A 12,607-nucleotide genomic window follows, 5' to 3' on the forward strand; every position below is an offset into this window, starting at 1 on the left:
TGTACTGTCCTGTGCTGGGTCAGGCTGGAGATGTAAATCATGGCCGGCTGTTTGGAGACACGAGGCACAGCTGAGTGCTCTTGTCTGCTGTGACAGCATCGTCTCCCAGGTTCTTAGTTCTGGAACTACTTGAGAAACAAAACCGGTCTTTGAGAGATTAAAGCAAAAATTCATAAAGAGCCTCTCCAGGTCCCACGCAGGAAGGGTGTGTGTTGAGGAGCAGAGAGGGAGACTCAAGGAAGAGTTGCTTTTGACTTGTCCTCTGTCTCTGGCCCATTTTCTGTCTTGGTAGCAATACTGTAGTAGTAGGAACGGATTATATTTTCCACAGGAATAAATCCTGGACGTTCTTCCCATCTGCAAGGGCAGAAAGGGACAAATAAAGTTAACAGAAAGGACAAAAGTGGACTGATGCAACGAGAAGATACCAAGCACAGAAGAACCTGGGGAAGAACAGCAGCCCAATTGTACCAGGGCTTAGGAGGGCAGCAGAGACTTTTCTGGGACGGAGAGGGGCAAAGGCATAGAGGCTCTGACATCTTCCAGGGTTGGTACACGCAAATGGAGGGGGACGATAATAAAGAAATAGGTGCATCATTCATCATAGACTGTGGAATGAGATCAAGGCAGGAGACACCATTTGCTTTGTGTTGCCACCATCCAGACAGTGTGCGCTGTGCTGATGGACCTGCCACCCAGCAGAGAGTTGAGCCAGTGAAAGCCTCACCTGTAGGTCCAACATTGCTGCATGAGGGCGTACATCTCTGCCGGGCAGTCTGTGGGGCAGTCCATACGCTTCCCTTGCTCTATGAAGCTGATGACCTCTGGGCCTTTCATTTTCTAGAATAGGATCAAGTAGGAAAATGCTTTAATGTTTTTGGAGCTGGCAACAGGATTAGAAGAGACAGATTAGAGCTGGGCCTGGGGTAATGTTTTGGATCCATGCACCACACACCCCGTACAGTCACTGTTTTCAACCCCCACAGCCAGCAGTGGTGTCTCGCGTTGTGGCCAGCCCAGCTTGCAAACCCCATCCCAAGCCTGAGCAGAGCAGTGGCTGAGCAACTGATTTTTCAGCTCTGCAAGTGAGCAGAAGGATCAAAGAGAAGATCTGCTTTGATTCAAATCCAAATTAATTTGTTTTGTTTTTTCTTTCTTCTCCCTTAAATGAACACAAAGCTGCAGGATCCAAACAATCTCATTTGTGCCTTTCGTAAAGTGGAAGTGAGCCTGTCTTCTTTCCCCTCTGTTCAACAGTGGGAAGAGCACCCACTCAAGGAAATAGAAATTGTAGTTTCAATGTGTGTCAGCCTGTTATAGAGCAGGAGATTAGACTGTGGCATCCATCCGTGATGGACCCAGCTCTTCCTCACCTTGTACGGTTTCTGCCCGTAGCTGAAGGCCTCCCACATGGTCACGCCGTAGCTCCATACATCACTCTTGCTGGAGAACTTGTGATAGAGGATGCACTCTGGGGCATACCATTTCAAGGGCCACTTTCCTGCTGTCCTGGCCTGTAGCAAAGCAAAGAGGAACATTTCCACCCTGAGACAGACTGCTCTGAGCTGAACCGGAATTCTGCTTCGCTAAATATTTGTGTCAAAAGCAATCACACGCTGCTGAAAAAATCCCCTTGCCCTGGGCTGGGAGCTCAAGGTCCCAAGCCCCGAGCTCCAAGCCCTGAGCCCCAAACCCCTGCCCAGGCCCTGCTGTCTCGCTGACCCTGCTCAGCTCTCGCTGGGTGCAGGATGCTGTCCCACAGTGCCACCCTCCTCCCACCCCCCAGCCCCAGGGCTCAGTGCAGTTGTGCACTGGTGCACACTGGGAAGATCAGCCCTGGATCACTCTTCACCACCTTCTCTCTGCTCTGGCTCCTCTTCTGTCTCCTCTCCTGTCATCCTGTTGCACTGCATCCCCCTCACTGCCTCTGCATCTGTCTGAATTTCCTCCTTGCCACGTGGAGCTTTGCAAAGCCCCTTTTAATGTCACAGCAGTGAGGCCAGCCAGAGTGTGATGTGGTCATGCAGCAGGGCTCTTGGGAAGAGTCCAGGCCCCCTGCCTCTGGGGGTCTCAGCCCCCCAGTTAGGAGGGCTCCTGCTAGCTAGCTGGATCCTTCGCTGTGCTTACACTTACCTTGTAGTAGCTGTCATCAGCGCCAAGAGCCTTGGAGAGTCCAAAGTCACTGATTTTGGCATAATGTTGGTTGACCAGCAGGACATTTCTGGCTGCCAGGTCCCTGTGGACAAAGTTTTTTTCCTCCAAGTACTTCATCCCCATGGATACTTGGTGCATTAGCTCCACAATATTGCTGACTGTAATCTCGTCTCTGAGGAAGATGAAAGGACAATGCAGTAATAAAGGACTTGCCATTACTCTGTACACCACAGTCCCCTCCAAGCTGCAAGGGAGAATGAACGTGGACATCTCTGCTCCAGAAGCATCAGTCCCTACTACCTCACATGAAAAGACGTCTCTTTCTGCTGTTATCAGGTTCCCTCCACCTACAAAGCCAGGCTCCCCTGGCAGAAGAGAGTTTGATGAGAAGTGCAGAAAATCAGCCAGCCACATTTTATTCAGTACTCACTTCTTGGAAGCCAAGAACTTGTTGAGTGGCCCTCCAGAAGCCATCTCCATCACGAGCATCAGGGACTCCGCTTCGCAGACCCCAATCATGCGGACAATGTAGGGATTGTCCAGCTGATGCATGATCTGGGCTTCCTTCATCATTTCATCCTTCACTGTTTTCTCATTGTTGCTCTTCAGCACCTTTATGGCCACATCAATCTGCTTCCTGCACAGGGCGCAAGAAGAACACACATGGGATGAATTAAACAGCAGCTGGATTCATGTATCACAGCCAGGAGTGCAAACCACTTCTCACGTGATACTGTTTGATCTCTCAACGGCAATCTCAGTAGCCTGTTTTGGTGGAGCCCTGCACAATAATGGTATCCCAGGCCTGCTAGAAGGCCAAAGAGAAAAGAATCACTGCACCCTTATCAGTGTAGGCCAGTATTTGCTATCTGTAGATCTGAAGGCGCATCACCTCACACACCGAGATCTGCATCATCATTGCCATTTTTCAAGGGGGAAACTCAGGCACAAAGTGGGCAAAGGCCATCTTTGTGGACTCATAGACAACCAGTGACAGAGCCAAGGATCACACATCTCCTCAGTCTCACTCCTTTGCCCTGACATGGACCAACATGACCTCAGAAGCATGGACTTGGTCCTCTGAGCCCAGCAAATACCTTCAGAAGTGGCAGTTTTATGCCCGGGAATGTGCAGTGCAGATCACACTCCGAGGGCAATGAGGCTGTCACTGAAAGTCTGTGGAAAGTCATCACTGACCTTCCAGAGTTTTTCTTATACCTCCACCCCATTGTCACTTCAGGGTCCATCTAGCTAGAAACAGGATAGCTGGGGACACATCTGAGCTGAGCCTGGAGCACCCTCCTCCCTCTTCCTCGGCATCCTCCAGGGCAGCACTCACTTTCTCATTTTGTAGACTCCTTTCTTGACGCAGCCAAAGTTTCCTGCCCCCAGTTCCACTTCATCAATCATCAAGTGGTCCCTCTTCAGGAAAAGCTTCTTATCCTTCAGTTCTTCGGGGTCACTGTATGGGCTTTCGTAGACGCTGGTGTCCATGGGTAGCAGGCGTGATTTTCCTGCACCTTCCCAAGAGATACAGATTTTTATAGCTGTAAACAACGTATCCTTCCCTGTCCCTCTCTCCCTCACTGGTTGGGAAGGTTTTCTCTAGTCTCTTGGGTAATTCTCCTTCAAGCTCCAGCATTCAAGCCTCCCCCTTGGCTTCTCCCTTCCTTTCACAACCCATGGCCTCTCCTAGTTGCAGCTGCTGAAGAAGCCAGGATGGGGAGAGGTGTTTGAGCATTCCCACTCCACGCACCAGACTCTGCAGGACCTGGGCACGTGCATGACTTCACCCCACTGAAATGTAGCTGACTACACTGAGTATTTAGTAGGCAGGATGGAAGACAATGGGCCAGGGCTTGATTTACTGGGTATGACGGGGAATGGGACAGGGCTTGATTGACTGGGTGCTGGGTGTGGGCAAACAGTTTTGCCTTGAAATGGGTGGGATGCTCCTGGGTGCCTTTGTAAGAAAGGGGCTTTGTAGCACAGCTCTTTGACCAAAAGGCGATACAGATGTGTCAGGTAACCCCCATGGTTCCTGTGGCATCCCCAGGTTCTCTCTCCTCCTGTTAGGAGGAGGGGGCTTTCAAAGATGCTCACCCACAGGCTCTGGCGTGTATCCGTCCGCATTGAGAGGCCCAAGGTGTCTCTGGAAAAGAAATGGGGATAAAGTGGATAATGCAGCCAGGGGTAAGCACTTCAGTCTGAAATGGGAGAGGAGAGGGATGGGGAGCCTCTGCAGCCCACAGAGCCCCAGCTGGTAACCTCCTCTAAAAGGCCCTGAGGTGGGCACAAGAGATTGGAGTGGTATCAAGCCGACTTTTCTCTTCCAGTCCCAGCTGGCAGGTACCCCCACTGCAGCTGCACAGCAGGGATCAGACCCTGGGGGGATTCCCTGCCATGGAGCCTGAATGCAGCATCGCCCTTCAGTAACCCAGCCTGTGGGCTGTGCAGGGTGAGGTGCCGAGGGCTCTGTGTTTACCCGAGCGGTGAGGGGCATGCACAAAGGGCTGCATTTTGCTCTCTGCCCCCTCTGCTTTCCCCATCCCAAAGTGACAAGTCTCCTGCAGCAGCGGGGGTCATCCCAGCCAAGTCTCTGCAGCTTGTTTTGAGACAGGGAGCGAAGGGAAGCCCAGAGGCAGCTCAGCTTGCAGCCAGCACACCTCCCCGCCTGTCTAAAGAGCACACACAGACACTGTAAACAGCCACTGTCCCAAAAGCAGACGGCAACAAAGCGATATGGTACACATTTGTCCAGCACAGCTTTGAATGCCAGTGCTGCTTGCAGCAGAGTTGCTGCAACATGAGAGCCCACCGCAGATTGTGAAAGCTCTCTGAGAAGATGGGTGAATGCTCAGGCCTTTATTTAGCCTCCGCTGGGCTCTGGGATGGGCTGCTCGTATAGCCCAAACTAGCTGTTTTCAACACTGCTCGGCACTTGGAGCGGTGACTGAGCGCAGACGTACCCTGAGGCTGGGGACGCAGAGGGAGCACAAAGAGCTGGCCCGTGGCCAGTGGCCAGCAGCAAGGCTGAGTGTTCCCAGAATCCGGCCACGTCTTCCTCGCTCCTGCCTGGCAAGGAGGGCAGGGGGGAGAGGGCTCCCCGAGGACAGGCCCACATGTTGCAAGGAGTGCAGCATGAATGGAAACCATTTTCAGCTCTAATGGTAGCTGTGCCCAGCTATTCCTCATCCCCATCCAAGCTGGAAAGGGGACAACATTGCAGCTGGGCTTAATATATTCCATTTGAGTTATTGCCTTTTAGAGAAGAGCAGAGTTTGATCAGCAAGCTTGAAATGCAATAACATTAAACTATTGAGGTACCAATAAACAGATCCTCCCCAAAACTTACGCTCACGGAGGGGTGGGTTGGTGGAACTGGTGCTGCAGACGCTGTGAATCAGGAGAGAGAAGCTGTTATTAAGAGTCTGCCTACGCCCCAAGCAGGATCAGAGCATCAGTCCTTGAAGGACTGTGTGGATGCCTGGGTCTGATCCCCTCCCCTACAAAGGCCAGTTTCCACAACTTTAGCCAAAAAAGGTGCCTGGATGTGGGCGTTAATCCCAGAGCAGTCCTCAGGGGAGATGCAGGCCTACTGGAGGGCCCTACAGTCTCCATCGGTCCCAGGGACTGGCTGAGCTGTACCCCAGACCCTCTCCCAGGAGAGCGGGGGTCCCACGGGCGGGCTCTGAAGTGAGTTTTGTGATACTTGGGCCAGGACAAAGTGACCCCTGGTTTTGAGTGTTCAGCTCAAGAGACCCACCAGGAGCCAGACTTGCAGGACATGTTGTTTCCGGCTGCCTAAAAAGCAAGTCACTTTTCAGAAGCTGTCTGTTTGGCGCCAGAAGTCCCTAATCCATTTGAAGCACTGATTTCTGCTGCTGTCTTTGGGCCACCCTAGGCCAGGCCTGGAGAGCGGCCACTTTCAGCAGACAACATGATCATAGAATCATAGAATCATAGAATCATAGAATCATTAAGGTTGGAAAAGACCTCTGAGATCATCAAGTTCAACCATCAACTCACAATGATGTGAGACTTGCCCGGTTTGCCAGAGGAGCAGAGACCTCACCGTTCCCTCACCGCCAGGGTCTGAGCAAGGTTGGACATGGTAAAGGAAACTTGGGTTGGCGCTGCTCAAACTGGCCCCACTCAGTGGTAAACCAAGGCCAGGGATGGCACAGAGAGACGTCGGCTCACCTGGCATGTTGGGGTTGGGGCAGGTTTCCCTCAGGTAGAAAATCAGCCCGTCCGGTTTGAGTTTTAGGTACTCCACCAACTGGGAAAGGAATTGGAGGAAAAAGAGATTATTGCAAGGAGAAAATGATCTCTTTTTCTTTGCAGGCAATTTGTATGGCTTACGGTAATGACTTCTCTCAGATTTATGGCAGGCAGGGACTCGACTATATCTTTCTCTCCTCTCCTATCTGTGCACTCAGGGATCTCCTAGAGCAAGCGCTTGCATACCTGGATATCTGCCAGAGCTGGGAAGAACTTGGGAAGTTAGATATGGACCACAGAAAGACAAAAGGAAAATCTCCAGCAGGAGAGCTGGGTAGGGCATTTTCAGTGTAATGTTATTGTTGTCCCAGCCAGAATGGTTTTTAAGTCATGTTGTGTTTGATAAAGCCTGAGAGAAACCTTTTGCTTTCCCGGAGGAACCCCAGGGTTAGCTCTGTGAATCCTGGGCAGTTCTTCACTGCAGCAAACGCTGGTTCAAGTGCATTGGGGACTTGACTCTGGCTGGAGACAACCAGACCAGCCCCTGGCCACCAGACCGCAGGGGAGACGAGGCTTTCTCTTCCCCTCCTGTCCGGCTCAGATTTCATCTGCAACTGGGAGCCTGGCACAGTTCTGTTTCCATAAAAATGCCCTGAAGTCTTTGTTTTCAATCAAATTCAGAGTGAAAACAGTCCTGGGAATTCAAAAAATTCAGCAAAACAGAGTTACCGTCCCCCAGACAGCCCTGCCCAGGAGGAAGCACTGGTATCCGTCCCCTGGAGCAGGTCCGAGTTGTGTGCCACGGGGCAGAGCCGGGCTCCGGAGGGGCATGCAACTCCCCAGCAGTGCCAAGAGCTGCTGGGCCATGTGGCACATTCCCTAAAAACCCTGCCCTACCCTCATGAGGACTGCTGGGGCATTACAGCCATCTCTACTGCCCAAAGCCCCTGACTCTCAGGGGTGATAGGATTTGTCTCCTGGCACTCGCATCTTCCGTCACGTAAAGATTTTGGCAGCTGGCTCAAGACTTCTGGCCTCCCCTACTCTTTGCACAGAAGTCAGTCACTTGGAAAATAAAGTGGCAATATGCATGCAACAGTTTTGCCGGTCCAGGAGCAGCGTGGGGGATGTGCGGGAGGGACAGCCTGGGATGAGCAATCTCATCAGGGCTTGCTGCAGGCAGAGGTCCGTGGTGCACGTTGTGGCTGAAGATGTGATGTTTGCTGATGGGGTGCAAGTGTAATTAATATAACCATCTCAAGTATCCTAGCTTAAAGCTTGAAATTAAAAGCACTAATCCTCTTGTTTCCTTGGAGAGGCACCACGCTGGTGTAAGGCATGAAGGTAGTGGTAAAGCCAGCACTATTTCAGAGCCGCTGTGATATCCCAGACTTAGATCTAATTAGCTAGGAGTGCGCAGAAATTAATGCAATGAGGTGAGCTGATAGACAGCCAGACACAGGGAATGTAAGGGTTTTCTGGAAGGGGCTACAACCACCCATGTACAGTCTCAAAGCCTTTAAAGCACCGCGTGGCCTTTCCTGTCCCTCAAGGCATGGGCAGCTATCACAAGGGAAAAGTGTCTTCGCTTTATGAGGATACCAGTGGTCAGCATCTCACAGTACGGTACCTGCCAGAGTGTGTCGAACTTGGTCCCCTCAGGGATGGAGTACTTGCCGGACTTGTCCTGGTCTATCCGATAGTGATATACTGTTTTGCCATAGACGAGGGACAGGGCGTAGGCACCGTTCTCCTTCCTTTCTCTCAGCCTGGTAGGAAGGAGAACTATTAAAAGCAACTCTGGGTTTTGCCCTGCAAATTATCACGGCTGCAGCGGTGGTGGGTCGCTGGGTGGGCACGTGGTAAGGTGTCCCTGCACCCCCTGTTGGAATTGCCACCTTCCTGACACCCCTCTGCAGAGGCTGAGGAGAAACCCTTCACCTTCGGTCTCTTGCCGCCTTCCTCCAGCTAATTCTTTCCCAGATAATTAAATGCAGGGCTGTCTCACCTCGGTAGAGATGCAGAGCAAATGCTTTCTCCTGTATTTTATTGGCCATACATTGTCTATGTATCAGTGATAAATGTCTTCACCCACTGAGCCCTATATCTCATATCATCTGGTGCATTAACAAGCATACTTCATAGGGATATCTAAACATGAGAAACAAATAAAGCTCAAGATTGGCTCTTCATGGAGGCCAGATACTGCCTGGACAATAATAGGTTTGGGGTGCCAGACCCTGTCTTTGAAAGATCTGTAACCACAGTCTGACCATATTCAGCTAAACTTCCCCTCAGGAACTGTCATGTGAAACAAATAGCTACAGGGTAGTGGAGGTGGGGAAATGGTAAAAAGTACAGGGATCACAGCATCTGCCAGGGTTTTGCATACTCACAGGAATTTCCCATCAGGTTGTGCCCCAGAGTAGAGCCTCCGTTCAGCTTCATCCCGGGCGATGCCCCCATGGTACCAGGGCATCCTCTCATGGGCTGTGGTGGCGATGAGCTTCTCCACCTGTGGAGCCTGGCTTATGATGGCCTGTTCGAGTGCATCGCCCTGGAAAAGAGTGAGAAATGAAACCTCCTGCCACTCTGCTGCATTGTTGCATGGCTTCAGCCCAGTTTATTTTGCACCCTTTTGGGCAGATGACAGAGGAAACTTGGAAGGTCTCATAATTGAAGTGCCTGTGGCCTTAATCATGCCTATAGCAATCGTGGGTTGAATTCTGTTCTGTTGCAGGGCAGAATTCCTTACTTATTTAAACTGGTCCCATCCCTCGAATCCAGCTGAAGTCCATTGACTTGCTGGTGAGGGAAGAAAGAAGTCACCAAATTCGTATGGGGGATCTTGACGTCAGGCTTGCAGGGTGTCTTTCAGCCTCACATTCCTGGGAGAGCAGGACCTCTTTCTGGTGCCTCTGGCTGCTCACTGTCCCCAGACACCACAACTTGTCAAGAGCAGTGCAGTCTGGAAATCATGTGGGAGACCCTAAATTAATTTTACTGGCCCACACATTTTATAAACAACTGTAGTTTTTCGTTTGCCAGTAGGTGGCAATGTCCTTTGTGTTATCTACCAGTGTCCACAGATCAGCTTCAAGGAGAAACCCTAAAGATACGTCATTCTGTCAAGCACCTTTGGTCTAAAATAGGCCAAATTTAGAGATCTTTTGTAGAAAGGCTTCATAAAGAGAATGCCTGAGCCATCTTTCTGCGAGGACCTGGAAGTGTCTGAGTAGCCACTCTCGAGGTGACAGCAGGTAGAAGGAAATTAATTATGTGGCTGCCAGTGTGACCATTTACAGAGTTTTGCCTTATACATATATTATATATATTCCAGTCTGCAATAAAATGCAGGAACCTGTCTGTAGGTTTAAATAACACATTTGGACTCGATGATCTTAGAGGTCTTTTCCAACCTTAATGATTCAATGATTCTGTAACATACAGACCTGATCCAGTACCCAAGTACCTCAGTCTCATAGGCAAAACCTCCACTGACTTCAAAGAGCAAGGAAAACCTGAGCAAGAATTTAAGTCTGGTTTCATTACAGCTTCAGCACAATGTTATGGAGGCACAGGTACCTCACATGGAGAGCGATGGTCTAACTGCAGCGAGCATCCCATGGGCTGTGAGAAGCAAATGGCACATGGGGAAATGCTTGCAAAGCGGGCAGAGAGCTCCAACGCCCTGCAGAGCAGACACAACACGAGCTGTTCAGGGGAAGAGTCTGAAGGCTTGGGAAGATGTTTAGACCCATTTCTGAAGAAGAAACTGGAAAAGAGAGAGATTTAAGACTGCTCTTAGTGGCAGCAGCCTCCGAGGAGAAGGACCTTGCTTTACCACGCTGTAAGAGGGGAATGACAGTGACAGAGGAGGACAGGGTGGCAAGCGGCAGTAAGCCCCCGGGGAGCACTCCTCGCACAGTCCCACACCACCTTTGGCAATGGCCAGTACCTCTAGTTTCCATGTCTGCCGGACGTATTCGCGCACCATATTGTCTCTCATGCTGTCGAAGACACCGGGCTGGGGCTCCACACCACTTGGGCGGTTGCAGGGCTTGCGGAGGGTGCAGCAGAGCCCATCGGCATCCTTGGAGTAAAACTCACAGAGCTCCTCCGGCCCGCAGTGCGCTTTGCCCCCCGCGATGGCGTAGGTACCGTTCATCTGGCGCTCGATGGCGTAATGGTAAAACTGCAGGTTGCAGACCATGGAGAGGACATACCCCCCCAGACTGCGCAGGCATTGCCGCAGCAGGAACAGGCCATCTGACATCCCCGCCAGCTTGAGGTACTCCTCCGCTTCTGACCTGGCGATGTTGCCGTAGTAAAAGGGCAGGTGAGCAGCAGCATCTGGCATCTCTGTGCACTTACCAGGACTGCTTGGGTCGGCTCACGCACTGCTGGTGCTCGATCTGGAAGAAAGAAGCGAAGTTCTTCACTGACACATAATGTTGCAAAAAGGTTTAATTGTCTGCCTAGATGTTCTTCAGCCCTGACGATCTGTAGCGTCATTTCAAACATTGCATGGAGAGCAGCAGTGCATGCATTCATATCCCCATGGTGATTCCATGGGATCCTGAATGCTGCTAGAAAGTGTAAGTAAAAATCCATCTGATCTTGATTTAAAGATTTCAAGCAATAGAGAATGCACCGAATCCTACAGTGAATTGTTCCAGTGGTTAATTACCTTCACTATTAAAAATGTGCTGCTTACATCCATCCCAAAGTTTTTAGCTTTGACTTCCTACCATTTTCTCTCCATCCCTGTTCACAATAAAAGGAAATTCTTTTGCCTCTCTGAATAAATTAGTTTTACCATAAGGGTCTATAAGGCCAAAATCTTAAATGGAACGAGATTAAAACATGAGATGTATATTAAATGTCTAAAAAACATTTAGATACATAATTGCACCAAACACAGCAAAAGGAGATAAAGATAAACCCAAGTGCTTCTGGGCAGACATTAACCATCAGTTGACAGAACAAGAAGAAACCTTCCTCTAATTGTCTCTTGAAAAATTTATGGATTTTTTCCCATGATACCTGGCTCTGGCTGGTTTCTGAATTTGCTGATACTCTGATCCCGTTTGGCAGTTCCTATTTCTACATCGTGCACATGCTCCAGAGAAGGCTGCAGCTCAGATGTGGCCAGCCATCACCGCAAAGTGAGTTTAATCCCACTATCTCTGTCGAGCTGCAATGTGCAAGCATTACTGGACCCCCTGTTCAGAACAGCTTAAAACCAGAAACGAACCTACCGCCGTGCTGCTGCAGCACCAGCTCACGGTGAGAATCCAGCAAGAAATGGCACTTTGTTGACTGAGTCACTGCAGAGCCCCTTCTGCCAAAGAGCTATAGGTCTTGTATCGAATCATCTAAAATCCCACCCACAAACAGAAGCCAATTTCTGGTGATTAATGGAAACATTATCATATTCGAAGGGTCTCATTTGTTCCCTGGAGCCTGATCTTTGATTTTGTCATTGCGCAGATGTTGACCCCAAAAAGATCAAAGTGTTTGTCTCCATCCGCGTTTCCCGCAAACGCATCACTCGCGCTCAGAGTAAAGAAAACACTGGCTCTTTGGCCAGCGCGCTGGGTATTTGTCCTGATTCTTCCCAACGTAACTCTCATTTCTGAACGTGATGGGAGAAGTCGCTGCCTGATGGGTTGGGCCCATTGCGCTATTCCAGAAGTGGCCTCTGCTCCCAGGCAGTGGCTGGAGCTGTGCCCGGGCTGGTGGTCAGCCCTGCTCCGTCTCACCCCGCTCAGCAGCACGGCGACAGGGCTGCCTCCTGCCAGACTCTGGGACCGCTGGAGCGGGGAAGGGGTTGGCGGGATACGTGCTTTGTATGGGCAGGAACGGGACAGGGGTCAGGAGGAAACTGCTCAGGAGAAACCGTTCTGCTGTGTGCACCCTGCTCTGCTCAGCCTACAACAGCAAAGACCCACAGGGAGCTGGATTTATGGCAACCAGACTCTTCTCTACCTATTTGTTTGTTGTCTTCATTAAGCCCAGAAATGGCCCTGATGAGAACAGGAAGGGAGAGCAGGCTCCGCCGAGGAGGCGTTTTAGCCGAGGCAGGAAACCACAACAGGAAGCCGTCAGTGGCGTTTGCAGCTTGGGTGCAGGACTAGCGTAAACCCTATCAGGCGCAGCACAAATAAGTCTGAGTTGTGAAGCCCCTTTCATCAAACTCATCAAGTGAAGCAAAGTGGGGTCTTGG

The 12,607-nt window shown here is 50.7% G+C and overlaps 1 protein-coding gene across 2 annotated transcripts; it reads right to left on the reverse strand.

Annotated features, from left to right (window-relative positions):
- Positions 1-213: 213 nt before the first annotated feature.
- On the reverse strand, positions 214-10,738 carry ZAP70 (zeta-chain (TCR) associated protein kinase 70kDa). 2 transcript variants are annotated; one of them, XM_009582954.1, is made up of 12 exons: positions 10,337-10,738; positions 8,775-8,935; positions 8,009-8,147; positions 6,358-6,436; positions 5,510-5,550; positions 4,258-4,306; positions 3,494-3,668; positions 2,585-2,791; positions 2,134-2,326; positions 1,374-1,514; positions 728-840; positions 214-357 (listed from the first exon to the last, which is right to left on the reverse strand). In XM_009582954.1, exons 1-12 carry the CDS (start codon positions 10,736-10,738, stop codon positions 234-236), a joined length of 1,824 nt encoding a protein of 607 aa, XP_009581249.1. In that variant the 3' UTR covers positions 214-233. The 2 variants fall into 2 exon arrangements, with proteins under 2 accessions (XP_009581249.1, XP_009581248.1); XM_009582953.1 differs by having other exon boundaries at positions 3,494-3,674.
- Between the last annotated feature and the right edge of the window lie 1,869 nt (positions 10,739-12,607).

This window comes from Fulmarus glacialis, unplaced genomic scaffold (genome assembly GCF_000690835.1).
Source record: "Fulmarus glacialis isolate BGI_N327 unplaced genomic scaffold, ASM69083v1 scaffold29218, whole genome shotgun sequence".
NCBI classification, from domain to species: Eukaryota; Metazoa; Chordata; class Aves; order Procellariiformes; family Procellariidae; genus Fulmarus; species Fulmarus glacialis.